We start from the raw sequence: 23273 nt of genomic DNA on the forward strand, positions 1-23273 counted from the left end.
AGAGCAGAGCTGTAGGTCTTTTGCTCGTAAACCCTGCCACCCTCTCTGTTAAAATGGACAGTGGCAAAAGTGTTGCTTAAGCGGAGAGAATACAACAGTGAAGGAGAGGGAGATGGATGAAGAAACGCCATTTTAAATGGCTAGACAGCTGTGAGTTTAGACCCCCGTATAGCTGAAAGATTATAAGAATAACCCATAGAGACAGAAAAGCCTCTGAAAGAGTCTTGTCTAATTCACCAAGCTACTTGATTGACTTATATGGAGATCAATCACTGCTCAGACAACCAAAACCAGCAAACTCCTATGGACTGATCTGAGACCAGTCAGTTACTGCTGCTTTACTTCTCTGGACGTTTCTCTGCATAAAGCATGTGTGAGACTGGCTTAAAAATGGTGTTGGAGCTACTGTAGGAATTAGCTGTGGCTTGCTAAAAAACATAGTCATTCTCGATTACAAAAACATTTCTGTGGTCAAAAGAACCATAAAAGATGCATGCAAGGGATATACAAGAAGTGAGTGCAATGTAAGTAACTTTACATTATATATGGGCATTTAATCCTTTTTTTCTGAATGATTTATTCAGTTATTTCAGGAACTGTCTTGAAAGCTGAAAGGTTATATGATTTGCTCGTGTAAAGATATACGAGACAGGATAAGGGTAGAAAGTCTTTTTTTTTAAGTTTATGAGGTAGTTTAGGGTGTAATAAACCACTAGGGGATGGGGAGTCTCCTTTTATTTTATTACCCTGAGCTAAAGGGAGAAGCGATAAGGGAACAAATGGCCTTGTTAGCTTCAGAAGAATCTCCTGAGCTAATTTGTGCAGTTTGTGTCCTATTTATTTGAATGAATAGTGGATATGTGATGACTCCACAAAATCAGTGCCAATATCAGTAGAGGGAAGAGAGGTCCCAAATTCAAGCCAAATTCACTCCCAAGCTATCAACTTATCCCTCAAGATCAGTTTGCTAAATAAAATCCCTCCACTTCAGCTAGTGTGTGGTAACTTTGATTGTGGTAGCTTTGAATAATCTCTCTGACCGTTCCAACCCATCGGGGGTAAATATGCAAACAACAACAACAGTGTCATGCACTATCTATAGGCCTGTGCTTATAGACATGCTTCAGGGTCATTGCAGTGGGACAGGAAGACAGCCATAACCATTAGAGCATGATATCGGCTTGTCAACCCTTTCTCTTTTTTTTTGCTCTCTTTTCATCCAACTGATTTTGGAAGATGGCTGGGCGCTTGTGGTTTCATTACAGCCACAAGAGCCTCTCCCCAGCCATCTTCCAAAATCATCCACTCTGGAAAGTAAAGGAAAAGAGGGAGGCGTCCAGTCTGTTCGTACTTTGATGGAATCCACTCGAAACTTGCAGCCTAACTCTTTTCATTTTCTCTGAAAAGCCATCCTGCTGCAGCTCACAGAAGGCTCTGTAAACTGAACGGTAGGACACAAGACAACCACAGCATGCTGCTGTCAGGTTTTGGAAGAGATTTCAGTGCAGTTTAAACATTTTCATTTCACTACTACTTCAAGACATAAAGGTGGCTACTATTTCAGTATATTCCTATGGTTACATAAGTTCTGCTCAAAATAACGAAGCTAGGCAAATGGCGAAGTCCAGTTGTGATTTTTGATTCTTTTTAAACAAGGCTTGAATTGGTTTCTTATTGGGCCCTTTTTATTCGTAATTCCCATTCGAATCAGAATCGAGTATTTACCCAGACCGTTGTATAAAAGGGGTTAATCTGCTTAATAAGTGTAATATGTACTCAGATTTCTGGAGAGGAAACAGTAATACTATGTAGTGTACCTCCTAGAAAACATCTACGTGCAGCTTGAGGCTTGTGGGACTGTGAAGATCTCAGGCCCAGCCCAGCATTTTGGCCTCATATTCTTCCACTACTAAATGATAATGCAAGGGCATATACAGTGCAGTCCATACGTGTTTGGACAGTGGTACAATTTCTGTTCTTTTGGCTCTGTCCCACAGCACATTGAATTTGAGCATATTTACATCCATATCGGGTGATATGTGTCTGAATTACACCCTTTTTTTATCGTAGTCCCTCCATTTCAGCAGATCAAAAGTAATTGGAGAGTTGACTTCTAAGCTGTTTCTGATTAGTCAGGTGTATTCAATCACTTCTTTAGTGCAGATATAAGAAAGCTTTCATTTATTATTAAAGACGTATCATTTTCTATTTTCCTGCTTTAATGCCAGTAAAAAGCACTTTTATGTCCCTGATTTTCAATTGTTTTTTTATACAGAATTACACCATGAGAATTCTCTGTAGAGATTATGCTTGTAAAATAAATACAACATGTCCCATGTTAATATTCATCAAAACATTTCAATACAACACGATTTTGTGCCAAAACATACTTAAGTAATGAATATGTGCACAATAAAGAGGTGAAATCAGAGTTCTGTTTTCCACTTTCACTTTATATTAACAGTCAGCACAACTGAATGGCAAATTGCCTTTTAATTGGATTTAATTAGATGTTTCAAGTTATCAATATTTCCCCAGTCTGGGTCAGGAATGGCGTTCTCAGCTACAGTATACTGCATATTCCACGGAACCAATTCAGGGTAAGGATCCTGCTCAAATCTACATATACCCCCCTATACCAGAATCAGTTATCTTTCTGTTACAAGCACAGGTACTTGACACGGGCTTGTAATTAACTTTGATTTCCTCACCTTTCACTCGCCAAAACCTTTCTAGTACAGAGCTTGGCATTCTGGCACAGCTCCATCCGGTCTAGTAGCAATGTTATAAAACCGTGCAAGAACATAGTGAATCTGCCGAGAGCTGACCTGACCAAGCTACAGACAAAGCACTCTCTTAAAATCTGCTGTCGCCATCACCCATCACCCCCCAATCTGCCTCTATGTCTGCGATCAGAGTTCTAACAATAGCAACAATTATACTCTCTAAGAGGAATCGAAAAACCACAAAGCCTGCTGTTGACAAAAAAATAAACAATTTAATGATAACTGTTCCTCACATTGTGGAGTATGATGACATTTTTAAATGTTAGTCCTCAATTGATTTATAGCTTTGATGATCACTTAATATCATTGTAAACAGTAAACTATGTAAACTATGATCTATGTGTAACAAGCCCTAAAGAAATTCCAGTATAACAATACAATACTGTCACATTATCTTATGAATCATTAACACTTTATCTTGAGCAGAAGAGAAGAGTTTAGGTATTTGAAATTGCAGAGAGAAGAAAGATCTGGTTGGGATACAGAGGTGAAAGAGAGATTCTCTGTGCTTTTCTCATCGTTTTCAACATTAGTTGGAAAAGACAGGTCACACTTTTCCATTCTGTACTCAACATTTGGATTCATGCTCTCTTCCCTTCCCTGCCACAACACCTGTGAGAGCAAGGCACTGGGGCCAACCGCACTATTCTCTCTCTCCCTCTCTTCCTCTCTCTCTCTCTGCCCCTCTCTCATTCTCTCCCTCTCTCTCACTCTCTCTCCCTCCCTCTCTCTCTGTCTCTCTCTCACTCTCACCCACTATCTCCCCCTCTCTCTCTCTCCCTCTCCCTCTCTCTCCCTCCCCTCTCATTAGTGTCACAGCTCTGATTGTGGCTGACAGTGTGATAGATGCTCCATGCCTTTGTCTCTCTGAGCTCCTTCCCCCCCATACATTATTCATTGAGCCATCAGCTGTGACAGGGCAGGGGGATGCTACTGGGCTTCCCTGACCCTGCCCCTACGCCTCATACCCTAACTAAGCCCTGATGCATGATGCACACGCATGCACACGCACACACACACATACACATGTGCACACACAGACGCACACATACACACACACACACACACACACACATACACATGTGCTCACACAGACGCACACATACACACACACAACACATACACATGTGCACACACAGACGCACACATACACACACACACACACACACACGTGCACACACACATACACATGTGCACACACAGACGCACACATACACACACACACACACACACATACACATGTGCACACACAGACGCACACATACACACACACACACACATGTACACACATACACATGTTCACACACAGACACACACACACACACACGCACACACACACAGGACTGTCCATGGGCTCTTTTCCTGTCTCCACGGACTCCATGTTAGCTTTGTATCAGATAAAGCGGCACACCATCTGTTTTATCATTCAGATAGAAGCAAAACTGCATTGAAACATAATGCTCACAACATTAACTTACAAAAAAAAATACATATTTGTTTTACAGAATGAGTTTCATCAACCAAAGAAATGGTTCAGTTGACAATGATGATGACAGCAGGGGCTACACAAGCAGTGTTCATTATATCACATGCCAGCTCATGATTTAAACACACATGTTACTGTGCACTCATTACCTGCATGTTGCACACCAGATGGTGTTAGGGCCATACAGATATGCATAGACATGGTAGATACTCTCAAGTGTTACACTACGCATCACCTGAGTCACAATGAGATCCATCCCATTCCGATACGGTCATGAGCATTAATCATCCCAAAGTTTAATTACAGAGATCTGGTAGCGAAGATAGTTACAGTTGGTGGCAAGATAGATCAGATAAGTCTCTGCATCTGTATAATGAGGTTCTCATTTTAGGCTCAGTACTTGACAAAGCAGAAGAGGAGATGATTCCCAAACAAAGCACCGAAAAATGCCCCACCTGGCCCCCGACAGGAAAAGTATGGAAAATATTTCTGTTCCTGAGTGGGGTCAGGGTACGCTTGTGATAGGGTCTGGGCCCCTCAGAGCCTGCCGAATCATCATTATCAAACATCAAATGCATAAACCATAATCCTTTTGCCTTTGGTACTTGAAGTGCACTCAGTATGACCAAAAATAACAATAACAGAAACATGATTACTGTAGCACTATTAGTATTGCTTTGCATTTCCCCGGAATCCCTGATTATTTATTGTATTTGTTTTCAAAATCTCATTTCAATACTATGAGATGAGAGATTCTCCCATTTCATTTTGTACACATAGGATAGTCACCCATTTTCACTAAAGGCAATACAGAAGTTATCATAGCAGGTACAATTATTAGTGGAAGAAAACAGCAAGAAAGGTGTCTCTTTTGGTTGTGTATCCGTGTTTATGTGAGTGTGTGTATCTGCGTCTATTTGTTTGTCTGAATATGTGTGTCTATGTGTCCGTATATGTGTGTGTGTCTGTGTGTATCAGTATGTGTGTCTGCGTATACCTGTATGTGTGTACTTGTATGTATGAGTATGTGTGTCTGTGTGTAGCTGTATGTGTGAGTATGTGTGTCTGTGTGTAGCTGTATGTGTGAATATGTGTGTCTGTGTGTAGCTGTATGTGTGAGTATGTGTGTCTGGGTGTCGCTGTATGTGTGAGTATGTGTGTCTGTGTGCACCTGTAAGTGTGTCTGATGCTGCAGTTTGTGCGGAGTAAAAGTATTTCCTTATTTCACTAACACCAGGAGAAGCACTCTCAGTACAACTGACAGAGTCACATCTTTGTGTGTGCGTGGCTGTGCCAGGAGCAGGTTGTTAAGAGGCTTCCCTCCCCCACATGTGTGAACACTGCTCCATGCCTTCACATGCTGCTTCCTGCCACAGCCCCTGTGTTGTGAGATCTGAGGGCTTTGAGGGCTGAAGACTGGCTGGCTGCAGTCTGTGTGCGTATTCCCACAGGGAAATTCTGCCCATTCTTTCCCGCAGCAGTCAAAAGAGGAAAGAAAGTGATTGCATTGATGCCATACAGGTGAGGTGGACTGTGCTTGGACCAGAGTGGCCTTTGTGAACCAGATTTTCTTCTTTTACAATGCGTGGGAAAAACATTTTCTCCCCAGCCAAGAACCAGTTTAATTAGAGTGTGATAATAATCTCAACAATTTGAGTTTAGGGCGTTCTATTGTTTTTAAATAGTCTTAGAGGCTCCTCTTTAAAACCCAGAGTGGAATTGAATGTGATGTTCTGCCACACAGCCCTTCCCTCTCACTCCACAGCGCAGTGCTAGTACTGCAGGATACATTGTGTTGTGCTGTGGGATAACTATAGAGAATATCCAGAATTGTGTTTGCATGTCAATCAAACTAATATCACATGCTAATTTCTGAGTTGTGTTTGCTTTTTGGGCTCATTATCATTGTTACAGTGTACTGTGGCTTCCTGAGTAATAGAAGCTAATTGGTGTTGGCTTCTACTGGGCTGAAGGCAGGTGTGAGGAATGCCTTCATTAGTACACTGGCACCACATTTCCGCAGCTTGGTAATTGGGTAAAACCACTTTTTCCCAAAAAAGGGGAGGTTTTGCATATATTAATATATATATATATATATATATATATATTACAGTACTTTAGTGTGTTGGAAAATATGTATTTGCGTATATTTCTTACCTTTCAGAGTTAATTTAAAGCCAGTGTTTTGTGAGAGGTGGATGCATGTTTATTAAGATGAGCTAAACTGTGGCAGGGGATCGACAGTACTTAGGAGATTTCACAGGGCTTGAGGCCAGCCAGACAGCAGCTTCACAGGGAGTTCCCTCCCTCTCTATGTTACAGATACAGTTGATTTTCTGGCCGGCATCCAGAGGCTGCTGAAAAGGTTCCAGGATGTTACACTGTACGAATTCCTGTACGGATTTACTGATCCTTATGAAAGGTGAATTGGCAGGATTGGGTACAGTGAACAGGATGAGCTGAATAATTTGATTTTAAGATCAGTGAATGTCCACCGCATGCCAGGGTCTGGTAGGGTGAATATTGCACACAGGCATGTAAGGCTGTTCTGATTTTATTTAGACCTTTTAACCTGCAGTAATCATCTATTTTAGGAGGCTTGGCAAAAATGTGTTTATTTTAATATACTGTAAAGTACTGTAAAAAATACTAGTTCCCCTAGTATTTCCTTTTTCCTGCAACAGATTCTAGATTATTTGGACCTGCATCCAAGAGTACTTCACTGAAGTCTTCTATGCCTTGATTAAAACAAGTTGGTTATATTTTTGGATCCGCTGTGTCCTTTCTAGCACTTTCCTTGGCTGTAAATCTGTGGTCCGTGGTACTCCTTCACTTTTCTAATCATTCCAAGTCCACTCGAGACAAAGGTCATAACAAACTACTGCTGTACCACCCCCTGGAAATGCACACACTGATTTGGCCATAGGAAACGGTGTGGGTCAGTGTGGGTGTTTTGTTGGATGAGCGAGTGTTGTGTGATATTTAAGTCTATATGGTGGCATAAAAATATGGGTTCTTAATCTGAGCCTGAGGAGAAATACAATGTTACAGTAAATTACAAGAGTCACTACCATGTTAAGTCTGTTTATTGTTGATTATTGTGATATTGGCAAATGAAATTACCTTGGTAAATAGGATTAGGTGTAATTATTTTCATGAAACAATATGTTTTTCTGTTGTGCTATGAAGGAGCAGAATTCAGCAGTTATGATATCAATCAAGAAGTACTTGATTTTTAGTTTTAGGAATCCCCTTTGAAAAGGTGTCTGACCTGCTGAAAACTAAAGACTGGGAATCAAAATAGCCTTGAATGGAGCAAAGCTTCTCACTGTCCATGATGGAGCTATTAAATACTCTTTGGAAAAAAATGTCTGTTAAATAAAATGTAATGTAATGTAAATATGGCCACACACATTTTGGTGCTTGCCTTCAGTTGGTTTAAAATCCACAGCATTGGGTCTGTGAAGCCTCACGCAGATGGACATCTCATACTGTTCAGGATCAGTGCTAGTGCATCCAGGTCCTCGCCCTGCCAGGCTAATCTCACATCTGATATACCAGTCAGATGGAACACTTCCTCTGAAGCCAACATCTGCAGGTATGAATACTTATTTACAGATTTACTGGGATCCAATAAGGGTGCAGGTTTATAGAGTTGGGCAGTGTAGGATGACTTCAGAGATGCACTGATAAGTGCATAAACGACTGATCTGATCAGCATGCATAGTTATAAACAGTGGCCTGTGTAGAGGTATGACAAACACATCTTATGCACACCAATGGTGCACACCCTGCTCACACCCTGCTGTGTTTTCACCACTCTCAGGAGCCACTTGATACCACATAAGTTCAAGGGTTCTTTGTCAGGCAAAATGGTTATTTTTATGGTAGCTTTCACACCTCACACCTATGAGGGTTCCATAAAGAACTGAAAAGGGTTCCTCTGTGGAGACAAGCCAAATAACCCTTTTTTCTGAGAGTGAAGCATGGACATATTTTGACACCAATGAACTCCTCCAAAGCCTCTCTTTGGATGTGGATGTGAACAGTTCCACATTCCATGTATTTATTTATTCAACAAGTTACATTGTGCCACTAGCCCTCATTTTGTTACGCTATAAAGCAGCTGTCTCATGCAAGGCATTTTGATCACACAACAAAAAAATAGTTTACCTGAAATTCTACTTATTTTCCACCATCTTACAGAAAGCTCCAGATCATGACCCACTTTGTGTAATCATCCTCTCATGAAAGCAATGGGAGGGCACATTTATACTGCTGCAAACCAAGAAAAAACTTACAGTACTGTGGTTAACTTTGAAGAACAAATGTGGTTGGACACACATTTGTTCTGCAAAGTTAACCGTCACACATTTGAAGCTCAAACTTAAGAAAAACATATTTCATGGACAGTGCAATATCTGGCTCTTTTCTGTTGATATTAAATAATCCGACAGATGAATTGTAATAATAAATATCAGAATATAAACAATATTGCATTAGATTTAACATATATAAAATGTCAAAGTAATGTTGAATAATTATTGTGCTGGATCTAGGTACATCACATTTCTGATCAGAACATATCAGTGTTGTAGACGAAAAATGAAGCAGTGGTTAAATACAAGTTAAACATGTTCTCTAGAGAGCAGTGCCATCATCACAAACGGCATTTCAACGCGGCTGTCACAGGGAGAGGTGCGGTGGGAGATGAGACACGGACAAACCCGCCGAACTAAAGCTGAGTGCCTCTACGGTCAATTATGCGGAGCCCGGTGGGGCTGCTGACCACAGTCGCAGCTGCCACGATATTGATTATATAGGCCTACTATAACCTGGAGTAGACTACATTAACCAACAGCCATCCGCAGGCATAGCCTACATGCCACTGTTCAAATGGAAAGCAATAAATTGCGTTATTTTCTTCCGATGATGTTTCATGCTAACATTTTATCTTGTCTGCTTAAAACCAATATAGCGTTGCCGCCTTGCGCTGATATAAAAGATGGCAAGCATGGACCACTGCATATCCAGTCATTTGGAAGCCCGCGCTGAGAAACTGAAAACACGTTTTTCGCTCACTCACATTTGAACCAAGCATGCGTCCGCGCTGAATGAGAGGATTATGTAGGTTATAGGATAGGATTCCTCCACCCTGTTGCAATGCATCCGCGTGCTCTTAGAATTCTATTGGGAAAGTGTAATGGACTTTCTTCCTCTTGGGTGGAGACAACCCTCTGCTCCCTCCTCCATGTTAAGGTGAAGACATAGACAGACCAAAGGACTGGGCTTCTTACAGTGGTGTGTCAATGAAGGCATTTGTGCACAGGCTATGCTACATTGCTTGGATGCCCTTTTGATTGATGATATTAAGGAATTGCCATTTAATCAACATATCAACGCTTTTAAAAGGGATATAACAATTCAAAAACATTTTAAATGAACCTGTATATTGTATGTTTAGGCTCCACAAATAGCCTACGTAGGCTATACACGATGTAGCTATAACACGAAGGGTTAGTCATTAATATTTTTACATTGACCCAAACAGAGTGGTTAAGTCATTAATTATTTGTTGGGTTCCCAGTGTCGACGGACACGATTAAATTAAAATAAACACTCAAACCCAACCCGGTACTCAAATCATGGTGTCATGGTTAATTATTTTTAAGATAGCCTACTTGTAATCTCTCAGATAATCAGGCGATAATCATCCCTGCTTTTCCTCTATAAGAACAGGCTATATCATTTTGATAATTAACTGTAGGATAGCCTATGACCGTTAATTATCAGGGGTACTGCATCATGTAAATCGCAAAATTCTATGTATTCGTCCTTTACTTAACCATGTTCAAAGTTAACAAGCTATAAACTAGGCGTCAGTATGCCAGGAACCATTTACAATATTTATCTACAAATGGACATAGGAAGACGCCTTCCAGACTTGGTCAGCGAAGTCCCATAGAACTTTTTTTTTTTTTTTTTTTTTTGCTTTTTCGCGACTAGAACACGAAGAAGCATGCATACATCCCCCCTCACAGTTTGTTTTCAAGTAGAGGTCGAAATCACCTGGCCTAATTACTATATGCTCGGCTTTATACTAGAACATCGTTGTTTATGACATCTATAAAACGTGTCCATGTTTGCAAAGACTCAGATATAGCATTCGTAGTAAGGCATAGATAAAACAACTTGGTGAACTTCAACTATCCAGCATCACTTGTTATGTTTCACAAACTCGCTGATAATGTCACACCTAGATAAACACAATGCACTGTTATATTCGTAGGCGCTACTGTTTTAATTCTGAGCGCTGTGCATCAGTATGTCAGCCGCCCATTAAAATGTCCTTCTTTTGTTCTTGTTTACTGTCATGTGGTGTGTACCGCGTATTTGTAATGACACGGTTGAAACATTAAAATATAGAAATACATATCTATTTATAACTTTAACTTAATAAACTAAAAAAAAAATCAGCAACAAAAATGTTTACGGAAAATAGCTCTGTTGGCATGGCTTTTCACATAAAAATGATGCTACAGGCGTGGATAAATACATTGTGATATGACTTCAGTTTATGGTAATCGGTCACTAAAATAATTTTCAATTGAGATTTATTCGATATGATCGTAAATATTCTAATTTACTCAGTGATGTGCAGGTGCTCTCATAAAAGATGCAGCGAATCCGATAGCCTTGTGCGCACGAGTAATCTCGAATATGAGCACAGAATGAATGCACAAGCTTAAAAACACGTGTAAAAAAAACAGTGGTCATCCTCACCTGTTTGTCGCGGTTATTACTCGGATGAAATTATTCCAAGTCCAGACCTTTACAGCAACAGGATAAAGTAGTCCGTTTTCCTAATTCAGTATGCTGCAACCGTTATAGCAACACGCCAACAATACAGCGGAAATTCAGTTTCCTTAAGTCCGTCAATTGGGGAAGTTCAGTGTTGAAACTGCTGTGGGGAGTTGTACCTGTCCTTGGTGCTGAAACAGACTGACTAAAAACAACGGCGGATTCCTCGAGATGCTCATGTGCTTTTTTTCTCACGCAGCTAAAACACTATCCAGTTGCAGCATGTTGAAATTCTGAGTTTAAGTAAAATCTTTCCCGGTGACTAATGTCACTTTGATAGTTTTTATATTGTCGTTGATTTTATCATAAATATGTTATCGTCACACGTGCTGGGACGGTCAGTACGGTTCATTAATAGCCTACAGATCCGGTTATTTAACTGAAATTGCTAAGAGTGGTCTTTATTGCAGTCGTTGTTCAGCAGAGGATTTTTGTCCTCATAATTCCTAATACCGACTTAAAACAAACGCGCCTAGTTCGCACGTGTGATATCTCATTGTTTAGTGGTAGAGGGAGCCAAGCGTGTGACTGACAGTGACTCCGAAATGGTGTGGCAAGGAGGTTCACGCGACTGGCTGTCTCACAGCAGCGCACATTTCCTTTGATAATACTCTGAGCATTGTTGTCATTTCAAGTTCACGTTGCTCTGAATGATTGATTTATGAATGTTTTCTTTTCTCTTTTGGTTGTAAGCAAACCGATGTTTTGCAAACGCCTTGTTGTTGATTTGCTTCTTTTCTACTTTAATAAATGTAAAACGTTCCTCCGAGTAGACCGCCCATCTGGCTCATCTACTCATTCGACCCGAGAAGCTCTTTTCAAGTTCCAAAAATGTTCCCAGCTGAAATGACTTGAATGTGGTGTCGGAGAAAATTCTGTCAACGCCTGGAATTTCTTATTTTCTTTGTGTCGCGCACGAATATGAGAAAAACTCGCGAAAGTGTGTAGGTTTTGTTAAAGTGGGATGTCAGAGCACAGTGGACCAACTCTTTGGAGATTTCAAGAATTGGTGGTGGGATGAGGTTGTTGTGTTTCTGGCGGATGTACGAGTCTAGACCTGGCCTAAATCCCAGCTGGATAAGGAGTTCGTATAGGGAGCTACGAACTAAATAGCTGATTAGATCTGACCGATTTCCTCTCATAACACTTACTCCTAGGTTATATCATAAAAGGAGTAGTCAGAATGTTGTCGAAAATTTATTTTATTCCACTTCCATTTTACATCTTGTTCTCCCCATGCGTAGTGAGTAACAGTGCAAGTCAAGCAAGATTTTCACCCTCTTATTTTCTTGCATCCAATCTGTTGTTTTTTGTTGATTAAGTAATAGTAAACTTAATGTGAACTTTGAATAATGATTAATGAAATGTATTTTATTCCAGCAAATATATTATTTTACAATTTCTGTTAAGAAATATTTGAGTAAAAAATAACCGTCAAGTAGGCTACGCGAGCAATTGCTTTGACCCAGATGGCATTAATAATTGACTACATCTGGCCAAATACAGCAACCCTGAACCTAGTATCCTTTGTTTAAAAGTAGTTATCTATTATTCATTCTTTGAGTGTTGTTCTGTGGAATTGCTAAATGATGGCACAAGTTCCCACTTTATATAACAGGTTCTATCAATGGTTGTATGGCTTCATACGTTGGTGGACACAAAGCTAGGAACCCGTGGCACAGAGCAGAGGCATGTGCTCATCTCCTTCAGATGGACTTAAAACTGCAGTATCGGAGAATATAATTACTTTTGTATTCTTCTTTACAAGAAGAAAGGATCTTTAAGTATCCACACACTTTACACTTCCTCTAGCCATTTCAGTTCATTGTTTCATACACTCAGTGAGCAATTTGTTAGGTATTTATTACTTATTTTTTTGGCTTAATTGTCTTCTGCTGCTGTAGTCTATCTACTTAAGGGGTTTGATGTGTTGTGTGTTCAGAGATGCTCTTCTGCATACCATTGTTGTAATGTGTGGTTATTGGCGTTACTGTCACCTTCCTGTCAGCTTTGACCAGTCTGGCACAGACCTCTTTCATTAACAAAGCGTTTTTGCCCGCAGAACTGCTGCTCACTGGATGTTTTTTGTTTTTCACACTATTCTCTGCAAATTGTAGAGACTGTTGTATGTGGAAATCACAAAAGATCAGCAGTTTCTGAGATACTCAAACCACCCTGTCTGCCACCAACATTCATTGCACAGTCAAAGTCACTTAGATCACATTTCTTCCCCATTCTGAGATTTGGTCTGAAAAACAACTGAACTTCTTGACCATGTCTGCACACTTCTATGCATTTAGTTGCTGATTGGTGGATTACATATTTGCATTAACAAGCTGGTGTACAGGTCTACCTAATACAGTGCTCAGTGAGTGTATAATCCCTCCAAATTGGCATGAGTAGCCTGATGTTTCAGGCATATCACAGTACATGATTAAAGGGTTAAAATGATCACTTTATGGAGGTATATGCATGATGTAAAGATACAAAATCTATGAAAAAAACTGTATTGCTCATCTCAAGGACTTATCTTTGTAAGAAAGAAAACCCAGCCTACAAATTATGCACATATTTTTTTTTTTTTTCAATCACAAACTCAAGAGTGTTCAGTGAGCAGGGTGTAGGTGGCGGTACATGAAAATGAAATTCTGACACCTTTTAAATGAGAACAAAAGCACGTGGGCTGCAGCTACGCCTGGCTCGCGGGCGTGCGGAGCGAAGTCGGAGGGGACTCCCTTCCATCTTTAAGCGCCGTCGTGAATGGCGGGCGCTTTTGACATCGGCCGCTTTGACTCCGCGTGACTGAGCACGCCCGGCCCTCCTCTCGGGCCCCGCTCGTCTCCTGTCGGAGTGAGACCCCCGGAGAGGTGTCGGCGGGCGTGCTCCGTCCGGTCCCCGGCAAACAGCCCCAAAGATAAAGCGCCACATAAAACCTCACGAGAATAAAACCTTAAAATAGGAGACCCCTTGGGGCCGGGGTGGGGTGGGGGGTTTGTACACTGAGAGTTTTTCCTCTCTACTGAGTAGCGAATAAAAATGAGGCTCAGATGCTGGGATTACACGCCTCCTTTGACGACCCAGCCGTGTGGAAAGGAGGCGCGATGCACTGTGGGAAACGAGGAGGAGAGATCAACATGTGGCACAGGAGGAGCGGCACGGAGCCGTCAGTCCAGCAGGGAGCCGCAGATGGAAACGCATCTCATTGTCACATGCTGTACTTACCTCACCATCACGAGCGGCGGATAAATAAAAGGTCAAAAAAAGTGCCTTTCAAACCCAAGCCTAGGTGAAGTCAAGCATCTTCACTAACATTACGCTGCGATAAATATCCAGAGCACGGAATGGAAAGGTGACGCATTCAACGATTACTTAACCGTTAAGGAACATTGACAGTGGGCTTCTAATCTCATTCTATCATTATGTAATTGAAGGTAATATTAGTTGTTTATTGTGCCAATATTAGTTGCATAATTGAAGATAACCATGAGTTGTTTTCCCTCTCTCAAGGCAAAATCCATTCAGCCTTTATGAATAAAGGCATGTATAACTTGGGGCTTATCTGTTGAAGGGGAGCCAAAACATTAAGGTTTAAAAATAATAATAATTACTTTACATAACAATAGCAATAATATCCCAATGTTGGAGTAAGCTTAATTATTTGACTTTATATGCACTTTATAACTTTGTGGAAATTATAATCACTACCTTTCTCCCTTACTTGCTTAAATTGGCCAGTAGTAGCACAAAGAGACTAATTTTCTCCCTGAATAGGCCCTTAAAAGGATGATACAATAGCAGCGAATGCTTGAGGCCAGTAGTGGGTACAGATCAGAATGCTAATTAACCGCCAAAAATAATGATAGTTTACCATTTTACTTAATTTACCTTACTTAGTCTGCCTTGGTTAGTATTGGTGTGAATTTCAATTTTTAACCTGTTTGTCATGATTAATCACAGTGGTACAGTTATGAAACATAAATGGAAGCGCATATTTTGTTCTGAGTATGTCTCAATGTTTTTTCAAATCACAAGAGTATTTCTGTTCACCACAAGAGGGCACTAACATTTATATTTATGTTCCTCTGGTATAATGTGTCTTTTGATGAAATTACTATCATTACTGACAGTTCCATGAATGTTTCAATTAATTGATTTTCATTTTTATGTGAAAAATGTAAGCATATACATTTTACAAATTGTTTCTTCCTTGTTGATTTTTCCCTGACATAATTCTTTCTCCAATGTATTGTTTAAGTGGTTTCATATTTAGATAAGGTTATTATTGTCCAATATGCTAAGTAGTCATTCATGTTTCAGTGGAAAAAAACATATTATATAGAGAGCAATGGTGACCAGGATGGAAATATAAACAGTTGTTTAAACTAGTTTGATTAATTGATAGATCCCATATTAAAATGTATATTATAGAGTATATAGTGTATATTGCTATGATCTCATTCATATATGCCTACTATATGCCATTCTGGATAAAAGAAGCAGATGTGCATTCTGAGATGCTTTTCTGCTCACCACAATTGTACAGAGTGGTTATCTGAGTTACCACAGCCTTTCTAGCAGCTCAGCTTCGTTGACCTCTCTCGTCAACAGAACTGCCGCTCACTGGATGTTTACCTTTGTTTTTCGCATCATAGTGAGTAAACTCGGTTGTGCTTGAAAATCCCAGGAGTGTCAGCTTTCCCAAAGTCCCTAGCGTTTTCCCTGTATTTTCCTGTCCTCAGTTCTAGCCTCCTGTACCCTGTGCCTTCACCCCTGTATTCTGGTCTGGTCTGGTCTGGTCTGTTCTTCTTGTTTTTGAATTCTGCCTGTCATCTGACCACTCTTCTGTGTGCCCTGTATGTACCCGTCTGCCCGGATTTTGACCCTTGCCTTTTTCTGGATTGCATTTTGGATCTGCCCTGTGTCATTAAACCTGTTATTTTCCTGTTAGCCCTGAGTCTGCGCTTGGTTCCTCAGTCCCCCAAACCTGACAAGGAGATCAGCAGAAATACAGAAATACTGGCAACAATCATGTCATGGTCAAAATCTCTGAGATCTAATTCTTTTCCCCATTTCGATGGTTGATGTGAACATTAACTGAAGCTTCTGACCCATATCTGCATGAGTTTATGAATTCCACTGCTGCCACAAATTGGCTGATTAGATAATAGACACAAAAAAAGTGCAAGTTGTGAAAGACTAATGTTAGTCTAAAAATACATTCACAGAGGGGACATGACTCAATCTAGATGTGTCAAATTCACACGACACTAAAGAAAGCACATTCCAGGCACGCAGCAGCCTATCTATACAGAAGTGCAAAAAAAGTTACAAAATAAAAAAGTAAACATGAATAATTAGCCAGATCTTTGGTTGATATATTATCAACATATCCAAAACACATGCAAAAATAGGATATGATTGGAGTCAGCCATGTCAGCATCTAAGATGAAGGAGTATGAATATGTGCAACCACTCTGCAAGTCCGTCCCTAAACCAATCTGAGGTCCAAAAATTGCTGGACAAGGAGATGATTTGCCTGGCACATGAAGAGAGTGTATTGCATTTTAAAAATATATTTTAACTTTTATTTTATTCAAGTAGTCCATTAATCAAATTAGAATCAAGTTAACTTAATTTTAAAAGAGAAATAATAATCCATTTCAGCTTGGTGGGGTATACAGTAAAAACCATTAATTACTCAAATCATCACTTCAAATTTTCTCAGAGCTCAGAGTGAGGATAAAGTATTTGTAGAAAATGGTAATTTTGCCCACATTTCTGAATGTAAAAATTTCCAAGACACAGGTAACTACGTACATTATTCTGTAGTAGGGTGGGGGGCAACAGTGGCCAGCACATTTGAAATGAGTAGATTCAGTGCGTTGTATATTTGCTAAATTCAGTTAGGATCCTAGAAACAATCACATCCAAATCACTTGTCCTACATTTTTTCCTGATACAGTAAACCTCAATGAACATCTGCACTGGGCTGACATTGCATTTAGGCTTTTAGCAGGCGCTCCCATCAAAAGTGAATTACACCAGAGAAAATGTATGTTTAGAAGAAGCATCCGTGACACCAATTCAGCAGTGTCACAACCAAATGTCAAGTCATGACATGAACCTTCATCAGCATGCTAAGTGCCCTATAGTAGATCCGAAAATGAAATGCAATGCAATATAAATTAGCTTTACCCATTTGAGCCAAACCACAGAAATGACCCATCATTACGCAGGCCAATCATACACAGACTCATCACTGAACTGTGTAGCCTGACTCAGCCATCCATTCACTTTGGAGTTGAAGGAGCCAGACAACTGGCATTGGCAAGGTAAGAGGGCAGCCTGTAGCATATTGGTTAAGGTAAATAACTGGGACACGCAAGGTCGGTGGTTTGATCCCTGGTGTAGCCACAATAAGATCTGCACTGCCGTTGGGCCCTTGAGCAAGGCCCTTAACCCTGCATTGCTCCAGGGGAGGACTGTCTCCTGCCTAGTCTAATCAACTGTACATTGCTCTGGATAAGAGTGTCTGCCAAATGCCATTAATGTAATGTAAAAGAGGAATTATTTAATTCTGCACTTGAGAGTTTTTGGTACTGAAGCAATTAACTATATAGGGGTTCAGAAAATCATATTGTTTTTAATCAAAATTTTCATTTTATAGGTCTCAAAATCATACTCCAGCCCTCCTACTCAAGGCAGACTGCCGACACTTCAATGTCCCTCTAAAGAGTCTGTACCCAGCTAATATCTCATAATAACCCCCTCTCTATTGCTTCACTGGCACATTGATATGATATAGAGTCAAAGGGAACAGTGATGCCCATCTTCAAGTAACACATCTCCACATCCACCTGTGGCCTCTTTCTCTCAGTAAAGGATCAACCATTGTAGAGGCAGAACAGCAGAGCAGTGGTTGTCCCAGAAGGGATTCTGCTGTTACATCCATAACCTGGACATTTTAACTGACTTAAAACAAATACATGATATTTCTATCAAGCTACTATATATTTCTAGTGGTCTGCAACCAAGGCAGTTGCAGAAACAGAAAGCAGACTCCGGTAAAGATATTGTACGAGCTGTGTGTTAAAGATGCCAGGGGCTTGGAACATCAGTACTGGAACGAAGCTAGTGTCATGGAGAGAAGACAGCTTGTACAGAGGAAGATCTGAGCAAGAGAGGAGGAGTCACGCAAATCCAACGCTGTGGAGATAGGCCAGGGAACATGGACACCATGGAGGACAGAAGACCGAGCACTGACCTGGGCAGAGATCTGGAGATATCCACCATTTCCACCATAGTTCCAGTTCCTTCTGCGATCTGTCTGACACCCTTCCAACACCAGCCAATCTACAGAGATGGACCTTGGCGCACACCTCTGCACCCTATGTGGAAGGAGAGGCAGGCTGGAACATGCACTGACATCATGCCAAGTAGCTCAGTTGGATCCCTCAGCCTTTTGAATATGCAAGAATTTGAATAATGTATTGTACAAAATAATCTGCAGATACACATCAAAGAGTCACCTTGAACCTTTCAGGTCATAACAACAGGGTTTTGTAACACAGTGCTGGACATTTCTGTAAGACACTCGATACATTGTTGCACTGGATAAGAGCTAAAATCTAGACTATTAGACTGCTATATAAACTACACCCATTTTCTCCCACCAATCAGCCTCTGGACAGACTCGGCAGTGAGGAAGCCTTGTGGTAGTGAATCAGTAGCAATTCTAAACGCATTGTTATTAAACTTATTGATTTGTAATTTCATCTTAAACATGCATTTCACCAAAGGGCAAATTGCCCCAGTACCATAGAAGCTAGGCTGGTGGTTGACTGTCAATTGTAAGGCTGAAACTGTATTTCCTTCTGTCAATGTCCTCCATTCATTCAGCAGAGACAGAAATCTATTCAAAACCTTTTCTCATTGTGTCTCCCCTGGGAACAATGGACTTGCAGTCAATACAGGACAGAGATATAAACTAGAAGGTATTAAAATAAAAATGGAACCACAAATGATCACAGTTATAGTGTATTAGGCAATTATAATGAAGTGCCATTATTAACTGATTTTTGCAGCACATCCAATTTCCACGGAAATACCTGTATCTACTGTTGTCTGTTTTTATTCTATTAAACCCTCCTACCTCCCCATCCAAAAAAAATAAAACAAGGTACATTTCACAAATTTTTAAGCAATGCAGGTATCATCTGAAAACAACTGTGCATAAGCCTAGGCAAAACAAAATAGATAATGAAATGACTGTATGTACCAGATGCTATAAGGCAGGCCTTTATCATGACTTCTCGCTGTGTTTTTCTGAGGTCCAAAAGTTGAGATTTCTTCATTCATTTCTTACCCAAAATCATTAGCAACCGGATACTAGCCCGACATGCAACCTTGAGGACCGCAGTGCGATCTGTTCAGGCCAGTCTCCTCCTGAGGGGCTCACCAGGTTTCACTTTTTCTGGATGCTGTTTCTATTCACCTGAACAAGAACAATGCATCTTTCTCACAGGTTCATGTTCAGGCTCACTTGATGAAGACCAGCAACTGCAGAATGTAGAGATCCTCTATCGTCCTCTTACCATTGGTTTTACATTAATAATTTCCCTTTCCAGATTCAGTGGTCATTTATCATTTTGAACAATTCGGGAAATAGACACGCAAACATAAGTGGGCGTATACATTGGCTATGCATAATAGCCGATAATGACAGACAGCACAAGATTTCCCATAGTGTCAGCCTAAATCAGAACAGCCACTGCGGGCTCAGCGTAAACAGCCCAATATTAATTAGTTTCACCCACATTCTAGCACCACACTGCAGCAGAATATTCAGCCACTCAAGTCGCAATTGTTGTTTTTTCCACCTTTTGGAAGTTTGTCTATTATTTTGCTGACTCATCCACATGGCAAGCAATTTCTTGCCATGATGACATGGATTTTGAGTCAACTATGAAGTCTAGGATACAAACATGGTGACCATGCACATTTTGCTGCTTTTAACATTTAAATAATCTATGTTGTCATATTTTTTATATTGTTATATTCACATTGGCCATGATAGACAACTGTTTGCCTTTGCTAGGCATGTTTGTGTTGTGCTAACGAGCATCCTGGCATCCTCATAGTGGCATTTGTTAAGAGTTCATGCCACTCACAATGAAATTGTAACAAAAGATTACATACTTATAAGGGTGAATGATTGCATATGTTTTCAATATGACCCCTAGATATTTTAAGACAATAAAGGCCCAATACTGATGAAAAGATAGTAATTGATTTGACAGTTGATTTGTCTGAAAATATATGATGATATTATGATTTATAGCAATGCACAATGTAACAATTTTGGATAGATGTGGAGACACAAAGGGACACCAGGGCATACTGCTTACATTTTGCTTCATACATTTTTATTAGTTCTGATTTTGCACAAGGAGTTTGATTCAGAAAATGTATTTACCTGTCATACATGCAAGTGCAAGTATTTTCTTTTGCATTTTCATCTACACTGTATTTGTAGCATTTATACCTAAATTATGAAAAAGAAAAACTAAATGAAGCTAGTATGGTAAATGGTAAAAGTGTCTTCATTTAAGCCATTGTTCTATTCTCAGTGAGGCTCACGTCTGAAGATATGAGGGTTTGCCAGATTGAGATCAAGCAAAAGTTGTTAATGTGGTTACTGTAACTCTCCATTTTTGTCATTTTGACAGCACTGCCCTACATTTGGTTATAATTTGTAGATTTGTTTTGCACATTTTTTCTTTTTTCCACATTTGGTAAATATCCACAATATTTTTTTTGTGAGCAATATGTTTCCCAGCATGAAGTTTTTGTAACATTTACTTAGTATTAATATAAAAACATTACATCATAGTATTATGGGGTCAATTTGCCAAACTTCATAAACAGAACACATTTTGACAGTTTGGTTGTGCATGACAAAAGATAATTTGGCCCTGAACAGATTTCGCATTTGGCTGTCTGACTGCAACTCTATTAGAAGGTGGAATCCATCGTAAGTAATGCTTTCATAAATACTATAGACTCACCTTTGATCTGAAAGATAATAGTTTTATGCCATCTCAGGTATAGGTGTAGTTTTAAAACAGTTAAAACAACAATCCCACCACCAGCACCGACACACACACATGCACATGCATGCAGCACGCACACACACACACGCATGAGCACACACGCACAGACACACACACACAGAGACAGTATGTAATACAGTATTTTATTTCAAAGGTGACATAGCAATTAAAGGCAAAATGATGAGAAAACAATGAATAATTCAGGGAAAAAATATAAAGCCCTTGATTTTTCTGTTCATTTTACAAATGCCAAATAAATATTGAGTAAATAGACAAATAAAAAGAAAGAAATGAACTTAAGCCACAGCACATTAATTCAAACTTTATACTACACTACCTATGCGTCACTCATACATTTACTGCAGACATAAAGCACACTCATATATACATGAAAAATAATAAAGCTAAATAGTCATGGACAGTAACACTGTCTTTCCATAATAACCTGTTAAGGCCATTTATTTCTTTCGACATATAACATTACTTTCATTCAATAATATCCCTCTTGCATAGTTACTGTTTAACTTTGTCATTGGTAGCATTTGAATGAATGGTTAGATGCAATGGTCGCTCAGCTTTTACCCTTCATTTCCCTGGTATGTCCTGTTTTCCTTCTTACCTCAAAAGCAGTCAGCAAATTTGTTATTTTTTTCTATGAGGAGCACTACTAAGGGAATACCGACAACGTTTCAACGCTGAGAGAAATGAAATCAATAAGAGTTTTTCAGTTAATTATTGAAAAGAATAATAAAATGAAGGGAACCCTCATCATCCACTGTGCCCATCCATTTTCCCCTGCCTTCTTCCTACTCCTCTTCCTTGCCCACGGTGGACTGCTCATTGGTGGGGAGGTCTGGTGTCATGCTGGTGGCCTCCGTGGCAGGAGGGCAGTCTTTGCCCTCCTGTCCCCTCCCCAGCTCAAGTTCCAGCTCCTCGAAGGAGGAGGCGCTGTCCTCCGACTCGGAGACCCTGTCGCCGTTGGAGCCTCCGCCCTCGGGCTCCTGCTCGGGAAGGGTCGCCGCAGTGGGAGGGGCCAGTGGCGCGTCACGGCTCTCTGACATCGGCTGCTGACTCAACAAGATGGCGTCACTGCTGGAGTCCACATCTGGAAGCAAAGGCGAGGTCTCTGTAAAACACGGAGGGAGGAGAACAACAGTGAGAAAAATCAGTAAACAGCATGGTAGGAAATACAACTATCAAACATGCATGAACATAAGTATGTATTTCAAAGTAGCAGTCACCTATCAGTCACTTAGGCTAGTAGATACAGAGATACAATTATCATTGGGAGTACACTCTCTATAAGGCAACTTTAAATGCCAAACATGACATTTTGGAGAGGAACAACTGCAAAACTCTCTGTTCTGGCCAATAATCAGCCAACCTTTCTCACATTCACTGTGTTCCCCGGGCCACCTCCTGTCACTCACTCCCAGCCCCTCCTGATACCCTTTCAACCCTGTCTGGCATTTCAAGAAATACCTCCCTGACATTGTCATATTTGCCAGGTATTACAGGAAAACACACATCCCTGGAAACCCACTATTGAAAAACACCAGAAGGAAATAAGGGAGGGCCAGTGGGTGAATAATTGAGCATTTCAGACGGGCTGGAGTGAGAACACCCGTGTCTGGGGGATGCAGAATGCGGCACCATTCTCCTGAGAAGAGAAATTAATGCTTCCGCGCCTTGGTCCTGGTACGTCTTCTTGCTCTTATCGTTTCACGAAACAGACTGTTCAGCTGGAGGTGGCAGGAGGCCACTAAATAGGGAATTAACTTGGCCGGTATGAGTGTCGCTTGCAGTGAGCGGGGCCAGGGGTCAGGTGAAATGCTGTGACAGACTGACAGAGAGCACAGGCAGTCTGTGCACAGTCAGAGCGGGCAGGCTGACAGGGCGTCTCAAAGGCAGCGCTCCCACCAACAGCGAGCAAATACATTAAACAAACAACTTCCCATGAATAAGTAAACAGACATCCACGCGAAAAAAAGAGCAATGCGCTCACACACACTCACGCATGCATGCACA

General features: G+C 40.5%; 2 protein-coding genes across 3 annotated transcripts in view; both read right to left on the reverse strand.

Moving 5' to 3' along the window:
* The window catches only part of LOC133110435 (metabotropic glutamate receptor 2-like), a 54889-nt gene extending 43160 nt beyond the window's left edge, over positions 1 to 11729 (reverse strand). Inside the window, exon 1 of one of the 2 annotated variants that reach the window (XM_061220537.1) lies at positions 11056 to 11729. The gene's annotated coding sequence lies outside the window, so the exon portion shown is untranslated. Of the gene's footprint in view, positions 1 to 9358; positions 9456 to 11055 lie in introns of those variants that run through there. The other variant, XM_061220538.1, reaches the window with a different exon arrangement.
* Positions 11730 to 21374: 9645 nt separating this feature from the next.
* Positions 21375 to 23273, reverse strand: part of tex264a (testis expressed 264, ER-phagy receptor a) — a 75755-nt gene continuing 73856 nt past the window's right edge. Inside the window, exon 4 of the mRNA XM_061218609.1 lies at positions 21375 to 22371. Coding sequence (XP_061074593.1) covers positions 22052 to 22371 — 320 coding nt within the window. The 3' untranslated portion in view covers positions 21375 to 22051. The remainder of the gene's footprint in view (positions 22372 to 23273) is intronic.

This window comes from Conger conger, chromosome 14 (genome assembly GCF_963514075.1).
Source record: "Conger conger chromosome 14, fConCon1.1, whole genome shotgun sequence".
Lineage (NCBI taxonomy): Eukaryota > Metazoa > Chordata > Actinopteri > Anguilliformes > Congridae > Conger > Conger conger.